We start from the raw sequence: 17,588 nt of genomic DNA on the forward strand, positions 1-17,588 counted from the left end.
CATACTTGTATGGGTCAATTTAGACCCCCCTAAAGGAACCCCCAAAGTCCCTGAAATCCACTTTTAGACTGTGTCGTTTCATTATATCCATTCCACACAGCGCAGTATTTTTCTATTTTCCATCAGTCTGTCTGTGCATGAAATGTCGAGTACATGTTTTGCTTTTTCAGGACTCCGTTGAAGGAAATGCTGAAAGCAAAGAATTGGAAGAAACGGTCAGGTCACTGTCTGAAGACATAAAGAAGGTCGGTGAAGTTGAATTATTATGATTAAAACTACTTATTCTTCTGTTGCACTACTATAATCTGTTTTCGTCGCTTCATTGCAGTTCACAGCCCATGTATAAAAGAAGAGAATGTAGAGTGGCTAGTTTGGGGGTGAAGTTGTTTAGTGTAGAGCCAAAACAGAATGGGGCCTAATGTAGAGCTCTGGGAGGTTCAAAGTCAACTTACGTATATTGTCGTTGTCGGGTGGAAACGTTGTATCTCCAAAACCGTTCGTTTTGTATTTATCATTTTAAAAATGTTGTAAACTAGTGAAAACAGCCGGGCGTCACTAGTCTTGTGCGACAGTTTTGTATGATGAAGCAGGTCTTTACTTTATAAAAAAAACATACACATTTGAAACTTGGAGATACGAGGTTTCTGCCCGACAGTGACGATATAGCAGTGGTGGACAAAGAAGGCTACTCAAATTACAAAGTAAAAGTATCAACACCACATTTACTTGAGTAAAAGAAAAAAAATATTGTCATCAAAATATCCGCAAAGTACCAAAAGTAAAAGTACTCATTATCCCATTTCATAAGTGTTCAAAATGTATACAAATCTCAAAGCGACACGTTGTGAGCTTGTAGATCGGCTATTTTCAAATAGCCAAAGTATAGGGATAAAGTGGTTAATGTATGTTTTGTAATAATAATCCAAATCTAAGCCCTTAAAAAAACCATTGACCCTGATCCACTATTGGCTATGTTTGGACATGTTACCTTCAATCCTTCTATTAAATCATCCGAAGGCCGAGCGATCTCCCTTTGCACATTGTTGGCTAAACGTCTAATTTTACAACAATGGAAATCTGAATCTAGCCCTTCATTCAAGCAATGGCTCAGAGACCTGGGCAACGTGCTCCATATGGAGAGAATTCGGTACTCAATTATTAAGAAGGACGATCTCTTTATGAAAATATGGCAGCCTCTGCTGGATAGGTGGTCAGTCTCCTGTGACAGAGCCCGTGACCGGGGTGTCCCCTCAAATGCCTGAGAACAGTCTGGGTTTTATTTCCCTGAATCCCGCTTATATTATTAGCTAAGGTTTTCTTTCCTGGATGCTGTCAACAACTACTTTTACTTTTATTGTTCTCTCTTTGGCAGATTTTTTTGTCTTTTTGTTTTGGTCTGTCTTTGTCTTTTTGTCTGTTTTTTCTTGTGTTTCCTATGTAAAAGGGGAAACTGACTTTTTGACCTGTGTTGTACTTTGCTACTTACCCCCAATAAAAACTATATTAAAATAAATAAAATAATCCAAATCTACAAAGTAACTAAAGTTTTCAAATATTTGTACTGGAGCAAAAGTACAAATCTTTGCCTCAGAGAGTAGAAGTAAAAGTATTGAAAATGTAAAATACTAGTAAAGTAAAAACTCAGATTTGTACCTACTGTAAGTACAGTACTAGTTACTTTCCTCCACTTGCGCATAAGATTTAATGGTTTAATGTGGGGCGGCATAGCTCAGGGGTAGAGAAACCGTTATTAGAGCACGAAGGGTTCCCGAAGGGTTCCCAGTTCGAATCCGGGCTCCCCCTGAGTTAATGTCGAAGAGTCCTTGGGCAAGACTCTGAACCCCTAATTGCTCCCGGTGAGTAGGTTGGTGCCTTGCATGGTTTCCTCCGCCACCGGTGTATGAATGTGTGCGTGAATGGGTAAATGTAATGCACAATCTATGTAAAGCGCTTTGGATAAAACGTACCAGTGGTTGAATATTTCTAACAACAGCACTCTTCTGCTAGACTCAGCTGTTTCTTGTTCTTCACCCAGGCCAACGAGATCATTAAGAAGCTTCTGGGGGAGAACAAAGAGTTGGCCCGCAAGAACAAGTTGAAGAGCGCGGTCAGTGTGTCCCAGGAGAAGGTGCTCCAGGAGACGGAGGACACCCTGAAGGCCCGCTCCACTGCCCTGGCCCACAGTGCAGAGGAGATGGCCCAGCAGAGAGCCCAGTCCAACACTCTGAGGTTTGGAGATCGCCTATTTTCGCTAATTCTTTTAACCCAATAACCCATTTGCTGCTCCAGACATGAAAGGGTTAAATGTCCAGCGTGCCGGCCGCCTGCTCCGTCTGCGGCCAGTCTCTTATTTTGAAGGCTGGAAGTAGATCGAGCTCACAATTCCTACTTGACGATCTTTACGATTCACCCGGAAGTAGTTCTGGTCCAGATGTAAACGGGTGGAAGATGGATCCCTTTATACTTTTTCTATTTTAGCGAGAATCCAATGCCATCCTTGGCATCAAAAGTGTTTTTTGGAGAAAATGGACATTAAAGATGAGAAAGACTGTTGCTTCCATGTTATGGGATCACTATTGTGTGCACATGGATGCGCGATGATGATGAATCGGCGACTCCACCCGTGCCAGCACTTTTCAACGGACGGTACGTAGCCATTGCCAACTTTACTGTATATACAGTAAATAGCCCGCGACATCGCGGGATCGGCACTCTAGATACCTTTTAATATTTCACGAGTATTCGCGGGATCGTCTACAAACGAGTTAAGACCGGGAAAGCATTATTACTTTAGCCCAGGGGTCTTCAACGTTTTCAGGCCAAGGACCCCTTAGTTGAGAGAGAGATGAAGCAGGGATGAAGCACAGCCAGATTCCATATACACAATCATCAGTGTATTTTGGATTCATGTCGATTTGTATTTTCAGATATTTAACCACTTGAACCGTCAATACACTTGACCTTTCACTCTGTACTTAGTCTGCTCTTTTTCCCCTCCACCAAAGCTCTTTGGCGAAAATATAAAAAAGGAGAAAAATAAGTTGAAAATCAGTTGAAAAATAAAAGATGTGGAGGACCCCCTGTAGTAACTCTGAGGACTCCCGGACCCCCTGTTGAAGACCCCTGCTTTAGCCATTATTTTACGCTTTAACTATTTCAAAATAGCAGACATACAAGCTCGAAGCGCGGCACTCGGCTTGTAGATCTGCTATTTTTGAAAAATGTCTTAATAAATGTCTTCTAAATCCTTCTAAGCTTTTTGAAAAACACATGTTTCTACGTCAGTGGTTCTCAAACCTTTTCATGTCCTTATATGTATTTGGCTGCCGACCCCTGTCTCAAAATATTATGTATCAGGGACCCCCCAGAAGCAAATATTTGAGATACAAATGTTCGCTTAAAAAAAAGATATCCAAAGATTTGCACAACATTTTTGATGATTTTTCAAAAATAGCAGGTGTAGCAAGCTCACAGCGCGGTACTTTTAATGGGTTAAAAATGATTTAACCGCTCTGTCTGTATAAATATCTAAGTAATGTTTTTTTTAAAATAAATATTTAACCAATGAAAAGTATTAACACGAGATTGTGACTAAATCGCTGCATCGGATCCATTGGAATGCAGGTTCCCCTTTTCTCTTCCATCTCCAAAAGTAATGGTATTAGACATAGAAGGTTTTCCCTCGACAGCGCCGAGATGTTTAACGCACCGTTGGGTGGAGATGTCAGCTGCCAGCGTCTCATGCGTGCTGCTGCTGATGATGATGGTGTGTTTTCAGGCTGCTCCAGGAGCAGATGGAGCGCTCACTGTGTGACACCCAACACAGGCTGGCTGTGAAGGCCAGTGAGCTGCAGGCAGCCTGCCAGCAGATCCACAAGCTGGAGGAGAGAATAGGTGAGGGTTTTTACGCTGCACACTTTACTCACCAACAAAAGCACACTTAAGCCCTTTGCACACATGCGCGTTTATCCGCACGGATAAAACTGACAATTTAATTTTTTTTAAAAAGAAAACAATGATTCTCTACGACCTCATGCACACCGGATCCGAATTAGCCGTGCGACGAGTGGCTGCGGCCGTGCGTTTTTTTCTCAATCGAACCCAGTTCGATTTGTGCGTCTTGTCACATGCGGTAAAAAACTCATCACTCCTTTTATGACTCCTTTTGGGATCCGCAGCGCCGATTCCGCACAGCATTGCACACCAAATCCAATGCGTTTTATTCATGCAGCAAACGAAAAAAACGCAACTGTCCCATGTGCAAAGGGCTTTACTCGAGTACATTTTCTGAAAGAGAGACTAGGTGAACGTACGTGAATAGTCACGCTATGAGTTAACCACCTACGCACACGTTGTGCTTGTATATCTGCTGAATACTTTTTTTTACAAATAAGTCTTGTTTATTCTTTTTGGAGTGGTGATAACCGCTTCCTACTTTTGACTTAGTATAGGGCGGACTCCCTGGAGTACACTTCATTCAACTGTAATTATATTTGTGTGCCTCCCGCCCCGGGGGTGCTGTTGACTATGGGGCTTTGGGAGATATAAATTGTCATGTCACTGAAGAAGAGTATCTTGTCAGAATTTAGAGCGAATATTTAAGTTTTACTGTGTTCCTGACATTATCTTGAGTTGTAACAATAACAGAGCAACCTCGATCATGTCCCTATGCAGCACGAACAGCTGCAATACCGCTGGGTGACCAGTGGCAGGCCTGGGTGACCAAGTGGTGCTGTAGTTTGCCTGTAGTGTTATCTCTGGTCAACATCAATAGAGCATGGCATTGTTGACAAAATCTTATCCGACGACAAGTTTTGGGTCTGAGAGGCTAAATCTCATCAAGGTTGTCCGTGGCTCAAATGCCAAATAAATAATGGAATAATGGATACGAAAAGGGTTGAAAACCACCGAATTAAAGAGTTTGTTTAACCCCTACGTGTGCTGCGTCCTCCAGGCGAGCTGAGTGTGCAGGGCTCTAAGCTCGGGGAGAAGGTTGTTTAACCCCTATGTGTGCTGCGTCCTCCAGGAGAGCTGAGTGTGCAGGGCTCAGGGAGAAGGTTGTTTAACCCTATGTGTGCTGAGTCCTCCAGGCGAGCTGAGTGTGCAGGGCTCTGAGCACGGAGAAGGTTGTTTAACCCTATGTGTGCTGCGTCCTCCAGGCGAGCTGAGTGTGCAGGGCTCTGAGCTCAGGAAGAAGGTTGTTTAACCCCTATGTGTGCTGCGTCCTCCAGGAGAGCTGAGTGTGCAGGGCTCTCTGAGCACAGGGAGAAGGTTGTTTAACCCCTACGTGTGCTGCGTCCTCCAGGCGAGCTGAGTGTGCAGGGCTCTGAGCTCAGGGAGAAGGTTGTTTAACCCCTATGTGTGCTGCGTCCTCCAGGAGAGCTGAGTGTGCAGGGCTCTCTGAGCTCAGGGAGAAGGTTGTTTAACCCCTACGTGTGCTGCGTCCTCCAGGCGAGCTGAGCGCGCAGGGCTCTGAGCTCAGGGAGAAGGTGTCCAGCCTGCAGAGGTCCATGGTGGCCCTGGACAAGGAGAAGGACGCCCTGCAGGATGAGGTGGACCTCAAGACGGAGAGGCTGGTGGAGCTCCAGCAGGACCTGGACAAGAAGGTAACTGTCACCACCTCAATGACAGCCTCAGCAGGTCCTCTGTGATCACAGGCCACTGCAATGTGGAGTTAACATTCCCACCAAGATGCCTAGAGGATTTTTACTCTCTTCAAATTAACGAAGAAAGTATACTGTATGTCCAGAAGATTTACTTTTGTCTTTTTAAATTGTTGCACTGTGTTTTACAGTTTGGCTCAGTGCCAGAGTAGGGGGGATTTCCTGGGGACTGCCCATTGGTCCGAAGGTTCATTAGTCTGAATTTAGTTAGGGTTACTGAGGTTAAGGTTAGGGTTAGGGTTAGAGTTAGGCATAGTATTCTTAACAAATTCGGACTAATGAACCTTCAGACCAATGCCATGGCACTGATTTCCTTGACACTTTACTTTTTGTATCAAGCCCAACAACAGATTTAACCACTTTTCTGCTTGGAACGTTAAAAGAATAGCTATGATATGTTTGGTACTTTTGCGCATTGTTTGTATGACAAAGTAGAGCATTAATTTAGATTTTCCATTCATTAGACTTGGGTGAATAAATAAAGAACAACATGTACATGACTTGTTGCATATCTTTTTTTTTTATTATTAATTTATTTTATTCCCTCTAGGAAAAGACCCTTGAAGAAGTCAGAATCACAGTCACAAACTTGGATAACTCTCTAGAGTAAGTATGTTGGGACTTTGGGGTGCATGAGAAATTCCTGTAAATGAGAATGATTCATTGTGGTTAAACCATCCCATGCATCAGCAGGAGAAATGTTCACAAATTAGCTCGTCCCCTCGAAACCCTTTACCCTTCTGTACCACCTTAAAGGGATGCTATTGTGATACCTTTCACATATTGTTCTAAACATTGTCTTTTTGCTTTTACACGTGTACAGTAAACAAGGAAATAGACTGACATCAACTATATCACCCCTCTCCCCACACCCCATACCAAGGTCACAACAAAAAGGAGAATAATTGATAATGCAGTGTCTGCTTTGGATTACAAACAAGAGCTCTTAACCTGTTCATAACACTGAGCTGTCTTCTGTTTGTCGATGAAACACTACCGACCTTGTATTGAAAACTTTAACTCCAGTTGTGTTAAATCTGTAAAATGTGGAAACGAAAACCCTTAATTTTTAGCCACTGACCTCAGTGGCTGTGGCATCGTCCTGGTTCTGGTTCCCTGTGTTCGATGGCAAAATGGTCATCTTAAAAACAGGAAACATAGAATGGGTTGATATAATGGCGGATTAGCGGCCATACAACATATTGAGTAGTGCTTGCCAGCTAAACGCCTCATGTATAGGAAGTTAGGAACACAGCTGCAACAGACAAACACGTGTCCCTGTGACTAAATGTACAGCGTGACTAACAGTAAAACATTTTGGGTTGTTTGTGACCATGTTACGTGTTAACCTGCCAGTCAGCTGAAGGGGACTCTGAGCAGCCGTGACAGGGAGGTTGGCAGCCTGAGGCGACAGCTGGACAGCGCTCAGGAGGAGCTGGCCCGTCTCACCAGAGACCGTGAGGTTGCACGCACAGAGAACAGGCGGCTGCAAGATGACCTTGCAACCATGACCAGAGAGAACCAAGTACGTAGCAGTGGTGCAAAACTGGCTATGCAGAATTTGCTGTCTAAAAATGTGTAAAAGTCTTTGAAATTAGCAGATTTACAAGCCATTTATTATACAAGCCATAGTTCAGCCGTTTTCAAATGGCCAAATGTTATAGGGCTGAAGTGGTTATTGGTTAATGTATGTTTTGTAATAACAATCAAAATCTACAAAGTAACTGGTGACTAACGTTTTCAAATAATTGTAGTGTGTAAAAGTACTGAAAATTGGAAATACGCCAGTAAAGTACAGTACTTGAGTAAATGTACCCGTATTTTCCGGACTATAAGGCGCACTTAAAAGCCTTAATTTTTTTCAAAAAACTACAGTCCTTATATATGGATCATTCATTGACATTGACATTCCCTTTAGCACAGCTCCATCTGTTTGATGCATAACGCAACGGTAGCGTCTAGTCCGGTGCGCCTTATATATGAAAATAGTTCGAAAATAGATCATTCATTGACAGTGCGCCTTATAGTCCGGTGCGCCTTATAGTCCGGTGCGCCTTATAGTCCGGAAAATACGGTACTTTACACCACTGGTACATAGAGTAGATGAGATGTGACTAATGACACATTTGCATTTGACAGACACCCTCAGTTTCTTTAAAAAATTGTGAAATTAGACGATCTACAAGCTCGGCTTTTTAACTTTTTTTTTTTACTTATTTTAACCCATGACCACCCATGATAACATGATAACAAAATAGGGATCGCTTTATGGATTCTTTCTTTTTTATAATTTATAATTGGTTTGATTAATCGCTGCACCCTACTATACTGGTGGTGATGGGTTGAACGTAGGGCTGTCACAATTACTACATAATCGTCTAATCGTGATTTTTTGAAATAATCGTGATTATTTTTCATAATCGTCATAATCGTTTCCATGTTGAAAAATTTTCATATATTTAAAAAAAATGTAAAAAAAAATAGTGGTAATAGCAGATCTACAAGCTCACAACGCGTCGCATCGCGACGCGTTGTGAGCTTGTAGATCGGCTATTTCCACTATCAATGTTATTTTTTAAGTATAAAGTTGACAAATATGTCAGTAATTTTTTGTATATTTAGTAGGGATGCCCCGATCAGGGTTTTTTTGCTCCCGATCCGATACCGATCAAATATTATTGCTTCCGATTCGATCCCGATCTTTCCCGATCCGATCTTTTGGCAAGGCATTAACTTTTTCGCCGCCGTTGACAGTCCTCACCGTCATTGAAAGGGTTAATACCATGGCGCCGTTGACGGTGAGGACTGTGAATCTTACTGTATATACAGTAAAGATATTATTACTTACTTAATGTCGCTCCGGTCCCGCTCGCATCGGTAATGTCGGCGATTTGTTTACAACGCACGTTGGGCGTGCACGCGAAGTGAAGCTCCTCAATGTTAAGTCAATGGAGAGGCCCATAAAGAAACTTCATTTAAACAAAATAGCCATTTTGAGACATTTTGCAGCAGATCTAAATGTAAACAAGGCACAAGGCAGGGCGCAGCCATCTTGCCTCTTCTTGTCCCACACTGTCATGTGACTAGATGACGTAATCGTTGCCGTCAAGTGATAATCCAAAAAAACAAAAACAACCCCCTTCCAGCCCTTCAAAATAATAGCGGCGGCCTATGGAGGAAACCGCGTGGCACCGAGGCACCAAGCAACCTTCAGATTAAGAGGCACTAATTGTGTTAAGAAGAAAAAAAAATTCTATTCATTCTATCACTTGGTTCTCAACCTTTTCAGGCCGTGACCCCCAAAATAATCATATTTTAACTGGGGACCCCCGACCCTGAAGAGTTGAGGAAGTATATTTTGTATAACACGGTTCTATTGTGAAAATAGCAGATCTACATGCTCACAACGCCTCGCAACGCGAGGAGTTGTGAGCATGTAGATCGGCTATTTTCACAATTTCTGGCTTTAATATTTGACAATTTGGCCAATGTTTAATTTGTCATTTTAGAGGTATTAAAAAGTCCTTAATTTTTCACTTTCGAAATGTGCAGATACACTTAAACTTTATGTTGATTTGTTTACTGTTGAGAGAGAAAACAATGTTGCACATTAAGTTAATTTTTTGGGGACCCCCCCAAAATAATTTGAGGACCCCCCTGGGGGTCCCGACCCACAGGTTGAGAACCACTGAGCTAGTTGACGGTGCAGAGAGACATAATTGCCTTCCTTTGATTATTGGCATCAGCTGCCAGCTGTACACAGAGTCTGACACAATCACCTTCCCTCTGCAGTGCTCTGTCTGTCTCATTTCTCCAAAAGCCCTTGAATATGATTGAAAATGATTAAGGATTACTGTGATTATGGTAAGATTACATTTCATATCGCATTCACCTTACCTGTAACTTTCAGTACTCCCAGAAAATATTTTTTTGAAAAAAAAAAAAAAAAAAAAACTTTTTTTTCCCGATTTTTTTCCCCCGATCTCCGATCTTATAAAAACGGCCATATCGGCGGCCGATCCGATCACGTGATCGGGATCGGGCAACACTAATATTTAGGTTATGTGTCATGATTGCCATGTGCAGCTTCAAAGCCCAAAAGCCAAACAGAAATGTAATTGTCAACGTCAAAAACACAATTAAATCGTTAATCGCCTATTATTTGAGTGACAATTAATCGTCATGTAAAATGTCACATCGTGACAGCCCTAGTTGAACGTGCCTACAAAGTTGCCATGTGTTGTTGCGCTGCGTTCCAGGCCGTGCACGCAGAGATGGACGAGGCCTTGCATGAGAAGGATGATCTGAAGGCCAGGGTCCACTCCTACATCGTTGAAGTGGCCCGGATAGAGAAGCTGATGGCTGTCAAGGCAAGACGATATTCAACCTTTTACACTTTGGGAATCGGGTCAATTTCCACCTCAACTGATTTGAGCCACAAAGTGGTCCTATATCTGATAATGCATCATTATACATCTGGAATCAAGATGCGAATTGCCTCTACAGACACTGGTGTCTATGCCCTGAAGTTTAACATAATAATCGCAATTAAATATGTTTTTGGGTTGCGTTGCTTATTGAAACTTTTTTTTTTTTCTTTTTTTGTTAAAATGTTAAAGCTCTATATTGTCACTGTCGGGCAGAAACCTTGTATCTCCAAGTTTCAAATTTGTACATTTTTCCGCAAAGCCCTGCTTCCTCACACAAGGCCGTTGCACAAAAGTAGTGAAAACAGCAGATCTACAAGCACACAACGCCTCGCGGTGCGACGCGTTGTGTGCTTGTAGATCGGCTATTTTCACTATAGTTTAAATCATTTTTAAAATGCAGCATCCCTATTCTGGTGGGAATGTGCACCATAAATAGCTCACAACTCGTCACGTCGAGCTTGTACAGTAGATCTGCCATTTTTGGTGACTTGGTGTAATATGTAAGTACAGTACAACTCCATTTTACGAACGATAAGTGCTCGAACTGAAGTGATATTGATGAATTCCAAATCAAAATATTCCAGCGGCACTCCTGAACTTTGCGTCACGGCACCCACTTTGAGAACCCCTGCTTTGTCCCACAGGAGCAGGAGAACAGGGACATGCTGGAGCGCTTCCGCCTGGCCCACTCTGAGGTGGAGGAGCGCGACCAGCAGCTCCAGCAGGTGGAGGGCCTCAACAACTCCATCCGCCTGGAGCTGCTGTCCTCGGACACGGAGCGCAGGCGGCTGCGCGAGGCCGCCAGCAACCAGGAGAGGGAGCTCCAGCAGGTGAGAGTGGAAGTCCGGGAACGATGCGAGGTGGCGATGCATGCCCACGAACCTGTGGTACTTGTTGTAGTCGTGCTTGTCAAGAAGCGCAACAGTTGTACACGTGGGCAGAGTATCCAGGGTAGTCGTGCTTGTCAAGAAGCGCACCAGTTGTACACGTGGTCAGAGTATCCAGTGCGGAAACCGCGACCACATTTTGGTCAGGGTTTATTGGTTACAGCAGATATGAATTGCTCATGTTGCATACAGATGGTGCCCAGAACAAAAGGCAAGCAGAATTCAATTTACATCTCAATGAATGAGCTGGCCGCCTTCCCCAGCAATAGCGTACCAGAATGGGCAAGGAACGGGTTGAGCAACATTCTCTCAGTTAGCTGGGCTTTTGGGGTGCAGTGGTCAGCACCATGTAAATAAAAAGGCATTGACTGTAAATGTCAGATGTTCAGTGCTTTAACAGTGCCTTGCCCAGAGGCACTTGGACACGAATACAGCTGAGCTGAGAGTTGAACCTGGTTTTCAGGAACACTGGACAAATTACCACTAGAGTTTAAAATGTTTCCTTTTTGTATTCCTTTCAGACCTTTCAATGTCATGTGCCAACTTGTCTAGTTGTGTAAATTCCATCAGCGCTATTGGTGCTTTATAATTACATAAAGTACAGTATGTGAGATATGATGAATAGAGGGTATGCACGTGACATCATCATCATACCCGGAGGTTATGCTGGAACACCAACTGAGTGTCAAAAGGCTACTTTCTGGCCTTGACAGCCCATACATCGAAACAGAAAAGTCCTATCTGATTGTATTAAAGTTAAACGATGTTAAACTCATTTGCCATTCACTTTATGCATGTCCATACCCTCTATAATGTGACTAGGGCTGCAACTAACGAAATGGTAATTTATCCCCGCCTATAATCAATGACATGCCCAAAAATATTGATCAATTACGAATCACTTTTATAATTAAAACTATTAGTTTGATTAGCTGTTGCGCCCTTAACCCATTTAGGCCTAGAATTATTGAATGCTTTAACCAGTGAAAAATAGCAGATATACAAGCTCACAGCGCGGCACCGAGTGCCACGCTGCGAGCTTGTAGATCTGCTATTTTTGAAAAATCGTGAAAATTTGAATTTTGACCCGATGTCTTTTGAATCCTTCTAAGGTTGTTTGAAAAACCTATGTTTCTATGTCAGCAATCTGGCCAGCCATCGTCAAAGAAAAGATCCTTTTCACTTAAATGGAGCTCAGTTAGTCTGCTCTTGAGAGACTACTATGTCAGTGGTTCTCAAACCATTTCATGTGAAGGACCCCCAAACTGATATTTATTTGGCCACGGACCCGCATCTCAAAATATCTAGTTCCAGGGACCACCCAGAAGCAAAATTTGAGTTACAAACGTTCGCTTTGAAAATGTATATTCAAAGATTTGCACACATTTTCACGACTTTTTCAAAAATAGCAGATCTACAAGCGCAATAATTCTAGGCCTAATGTGAGGCTCTTCCCCCTGTCTTCCGCTGCAGCACATCCAGGCTCTGCAGGCCTACGAGGCCCAGGTGTCGTCTCTGGTCCGCGCCCGGTCCCGTCTGGAGGAGGAGGCGCAGGCGGCCAGGAGGGCCGAGGCGTCCGCCCAGGCTGACCTGGCTTCAGTCAGGGAGCTCTGTGTCAAACTGGACTCTGGCAAGGAGCTCACAGTCCGCCAGCTCACCTCCAAGAGCATGGAGCTGGACCGGGTACGACCGGCGCTGGCATATAACTCACTCTCACACTAGGATAGTGATTTTTAGTATTCGAATTATTCAACCTCACAGTATTCGATTAGTCGAATATTCGACAGGACTGGCCAAACTGTCAAATATTAAGTAAGCAAGGACGCGAACATTGTGAAAATAGCCGATCTACATGCTCACAACGTGGCTATATCACAATCTGCTATTTTCACAATATTTATCTGCAGAACCGTAATACCTACAATTCCAATTGCTTGTCAGGGTGGGGGTCCCCAGTTCAACTATGTTTATTTTGGGGGTCACGGCCTAAAAAGGGTTGAGAACCCCTGGTATAGAGCGTTAACAAAATTCATCCACCAGGGGCATTGACAACTCATTCTTATGACTTCCTATCTCGCCAAGCTTTATAAACTATATATTTTTATTTTTTAAAAGAGAAAACAATAAAAATAAGCGAATATTCGACTTCAGTGAACAACGTCGATTAGTGACTTTGATATTCGAATATTTGGTGAATGCCCTAGCCAGCGCTGGCATGTAACTCACTCTCACACACACACACTCTGAATGCCCCGTAAATGCATTATATATAGCCGATGCGAGCGTTAAGTGGGGAGCTGTGAGGATTACCCTCTAATACACTGGTTCTCGACTTGGGGGTCCCCAGATTGTTTTGGGTGGGTCCCCAGATGATTAACTTAATGCACAACATTGTTTTCTCTCTCAACAGTAAACAAACCAACATAAAGTTTAAGTGTATAGAGGGTATCTGCACATTTCTAAAGTGACAATTTAAGGGCTTTTTAATACCTCTAAAATGACAAATTAAACATTGGCCAAATATTAGAGCAGAAATTGTGAAAATAGCAGATCTAGGTAACGCGAGGTGTTGTGAGCATGTAGATCTGCTATTTTCACAATAGAACCGTGTTATACAAAATGTAACGCCTCAACTCTTAGTGCTCATCTGGGTGTGCTGTCCCCAGTTAAAATGATTATTTTGGTGGGTCGCGGCCTGAAAACATAGAGAACCACTGCTCTAATACACAGGTTCCCCATGTCAGGTTAGGTTAGCGACCACCAGGGGTCCAAATGGACCCTTACAGGTCTGTAACTCTGAGAGTGTACAAATGGAGCCTTTCATGTCCATTTTATTTCCATTTTTACAGAGTTACCATGAATAAATGTTGGGTTTAGGTTTGTATTACTGTACTGTTCTTTTATATCTTTCTGTTATAGTGTTCTAATGTATGTGTGTGTGTGTGTGTGTGTGTGTGTGTGTGTGTGTGTGTGTGTGTGTTGCCTCGGCAGTTGTCAGGAGAACTGGACGACGTTCGCTCGGAGGCAGAGCTACTCAAAAAGCAACTGGCCAGTGAGAGAGTGACTGTCCGCAACCTGGAGGCGCTACTTTCCACCAACCGCCAGAAGGAGTTCCAAACCCACCTGAGTGCCAGCGAGAGAGAGTCGGAGCTCAAGATCCTCCGTGACAGACTCGTCCTGGCCGACAGCAAAACGTAAAGACCGTTACATATACAGTAGGGCTGCACATGTACTGTATATGACTTGGATGTTTGGGATATTGTGATAAGTGTGGTCTTTTCCTGCTACTGCGGTAACGTCTGCCGCCTCTCGAGAACCCCATCAAACATATCATTTTCCGAATGTCTGAGTGAGTGAGTGAGTGTCTGTCCCAGCGTTTCTCCTCAGTGGCTGGAGCAATTGATCTGAAATCGCATCACCATTAGCATATGAACACACCTAACATAACTGTGAAGCCCGTTTGTCACTTTCACAAATCATATGCTGTATATTAGCATTTTTATGGTGTATCTATTCTGCATCTAGCATGAGGCATATCTATTCTGCATCTAGCATGAGGCAACATGTTTAACCAGCTGTGTGTGCATGTGTGCATGCGTGCGTGCGGGCGCCGGGCGGGGGTACACAGTATCTCTGTAGCCATTAAAAGAAACGGGTATTTCTTACATTGATGATCCTACATATTATCATGCAAGCACCAGTTAAAGTTACTTTCCATCCCTCATATACTGTGTGCACAGTGCACATCCCATAACCCACACACTGCACATCATTTCGGAGCTCATATCTGTGAACGGGTAAGGGCTAGTGTAAAGTGATCCGCCATTTCCGCGAGGTGGATCACGTTACCGCTGTGCTAGCGAGAGGCGGATCACGTTACCACTGTGCATCGCCTCAAAAACAGCATTGTCAGTGGCCAAAGAAACGACGAAAAGTTTGTGCCGTATTTAGAAGCTCTGACCTGACGGTTGCCAATGGCCATAGGCGTATTACTTGTACTTTCCTACTTTCAATTGGCAAAGGTAGACAATCTACAAGCTCTCAGCGCATTGTAAGCTTGTAGAGCTCTTTTATTTGCACTATTTCTGAGAATTCTTGAAAAAGAAAATAAAGAAATATATTATCGTTAGTTTTTGATCAAAATGATCGTGATATTTCTGTGTGTGTGTGTGTGTGTGTGTGTGTGTGTGTGTGTGTGTGTGTGTGTGTGTGTGTGTGTGTGTGTGTGTGTGTGTGTGTGTGTGTGTGTGTGTGTGTGTGTGTGTGTGTGTGTGTGTGTGTGTGTGTGTGTGTGTGTGTGTGTGTGTGTGTGTGTGTGTGTGTCAAGCGCAAGTCATGCCAAGGAGGTGTCTCAGCTCCGAGGGAAAGTCTCTCAGCTCCAGACAGAGATGGACGTTCTGAAGAGACAGTTGACCACTGAACGCTTTGAGCGGTGAGTAGAGACAATTATCTTCACACCACCTACTGTAATTAACTTCAAAACTGTAATAGAGGATTCCACAATGGCTAGGATTAGAGCAAACTGCTTTTTTCAGCATGCAGAATTCATATCATTTTCTTACTTAGGGTCAGCCTTGGTGAGGTAAGCAACACAGGTGCAGTAATAATGGCTGGGGAGTGTTATATGTAGGTGTGCCAATGTGCAAGCATTGACAATTGACCACGCTATGTCCATTCATTTTGGACTACTGCCTACTACTGCCACTTAGTTCAGTTCCAAAGGACAGTATTGATTCACAGTGAAATACAGATTGAATTTTAGCTTGGAGGAGCCCCCTGTGTTTGACTGGCAGTTTCAAAGTTTTCTGTTTGGCAAAATGCTTTCACAGTACTTTTGCAGCTTGGCGTACCAATTTAATCCAGTCAAGAAGAAAAATAAGACACCTTTGTAGTATCCATAGGGGCACTAGTACCTCCATTTGTGAAAAACTGTTAGAATGTGCATTGGAACAACACACGGTAAAACTGTTTCTCTGTGTCTGTCCAGCGAGAGGGCCATTCAGGAGATGCGCAAACAGGGAGTGTCTTTCTCCTCCCTGCGGAGCGCTTCTCCTCTCAGCGTCTCTCTCAGTCCCCGGCCAGCTTCCCAAGAACACTCCATCCTCCGCACTCCTGACCGCTCCGCCGACAAGTCCACAGAGAAGTAAGTCTGCCGCCACATACTCCAAACTAAAGGGTCATTCCCACCGGGCAAGATAAAAATAAAAAATATCTTTCTCAATTGAAGTGGATGTTAGCGGTGAAATCTCGCTATTTCTACATGTCATTACTTAAACCTCTATCAGAGTCGGCACCGCGGTGGTGAGCTATCCACCGCGGTGTAGTCTTTTTGAGTCATAAAACTACTACGTTAACGCTCAAAAAGACTACACCGCACTACACCGCGGTGGATAGTTTACCACCGCGGTACCGACTCTGATAGAGGCTTTAGACTACGGGAGTCGGCAGTTTAGCTAGTCACCAGCGTCAGGGTTACTGAGGTTATGGTTAGGCTTTGGGTAACTGTAGGTTTTTAGGCATAGAGGTTAACATTCACCAGCGTCTGCAGGTTAGCATTTCACCAGGTTAACATTCACCCGCGTCGAAATACTGGGATGTAGACCAAATGTTATGTGAAATATCGACACGCTCCCGATGGTAGTAGCGTCCAGTATGGACACTACCATCCACTTGAGAAAGATATTTTTTATCTTTATCTTGCCCGGTGGGAATGACCCTTTAATGCGGGAATACGCAGAGAAACGAGTTAGTGTGTCTAACTGCGCTGGCTTTTTTTGGGAATGAAAAGGGACAATCATTTCAGCCCAAGTGCTTCGCTACCAACTTAAACTCGTGGCACTTTTTCTTCTTTTCTCTCCCCAGAAACGTGAGTTTTAAAGAGTAGAGACTCACGGAACAGGGAAGGAATGGAGCAGGGAGTCTTGATGTATGGACATGATCGCTCTAGGCCTGCATGTGTCTGGAGGGAAGGAATGGAGCAGGGAGTCTTGATGTATGGACATGATCGCTCTAGGCCTGCATGTGTCTGGACTTTAACACCTAAGGGAAGGAATGGAGCAGGGAGTCTTGATGTATGGACATGATCGCTCTAGGCCTGCATGTGTCTGGACTTTAACAGCTGGAGCAGCCCATCGACAGGCTGTGCTCTCCAATGTCACACACATTACCTGCTCATTTTCAAAAACGTTCAGCGGATTAAGTGCCGTTATGTTGTTCATAAAGTTTTATTATATGTTTATACCGGTTTTTGTTCGTTTTTTTATGTTCTATTACAGTTGTTCATAGCATACCCGTTTTTTTTTTAATGATGTTTTAAGTTATTAAATTATTAAAAATAAGGATATTAATCCAAATGCAGAATTGCAGACCATCTTTTTTCTTTTTGGAGTGGGGGTGGTTGGTTTATTAGACAGTGGAGAGGAATGGAAACATGGAGGTATAAATCATGACACATTGAGCCTGGTTCAAACCCACAGTATGTTTTAGCCTGCTAAACCACCATGACCACTGTTTGAAACATCAGGCCTCTGCACTCTCTATTGCTGTGTAAAAAGTAGGAAAGTAACAAAATATTAACAGTTTCATCAATGCATACTGGATTTTCAGCT

At 43.4% G+C, this 17,588-nt stretch overlaps 1 protein-coding gene across 1 annotated transcript in view; it reads left to right on the top strand.

Moving 5' to 3' along the window:
• The window catches only part of cep135 (centrosomal protein 135), a 35,212-nt gene extending 17,945 nt beyond the window's left edge, over positions 1-17,267 (top strand). Inside the window, exons 14-26 of the mRNA XM_080726985.1 lie at positions 171-245; positions 2,036-2,229; positions 3,779-3,894; positions 5,452-5,606; positions 6,214-6,269; positions 7,020-7,188; positions 9,923-10,033; positions 10,738-10,923; positions 12,454-12,663; positions 13,972-14,174; positions 15,308-15,412; positions 15,968-16,123; positions 16,843-17,267. Coding sequence (XP_080583111.1) covers positions 171-245; positions 2,036-2,229; positions 3,779-3,894; positions 5,452-5,606; positions 6,214-6,269; positions 7,020-7,188; positions 9,923-10,033; positions 10,738-10,923; positions 12,454-12,663; positions 13,972-14,174; positions 15,308-15,412; positions 15,968-16,123; positions 16,843-16,864 — 1,758 coding nt within the window. The 3' untranslated portion in view covers positions 16,865-17,267. The remainder of the gene's footprint in view (positions 1-170; positions 246-2,035; positions 2,230-3,778; positions 3,895-5,451; positions 5,607-6,213; positions 6,270-7,019; positions 7,189-9,922; positions 10,034-10,737; positions 10,924-12,453; positions 12,664-13,971; positions 14,175-15,307; positions 15,413-15,967; positions 16,124-16,842) is intronic.
• The last annotated feature ends 321 nt before the right edge of the window (positions 17,268-17,588 follow it).

This window comes from Nannobrachium achirus, assembly GCF_963921795.1.
Source record: "Nannobrachium achirus genome assembly, chromosome: 1".
In the NCBI taxonomy this organism is placed as follows: domain Eukaryota; kingdom Metazoa; phylum Chordata; class Actinopteri; order Myctophiformes; family Myctophidae; genus Nannobrachium; species Nannobrachium achirus.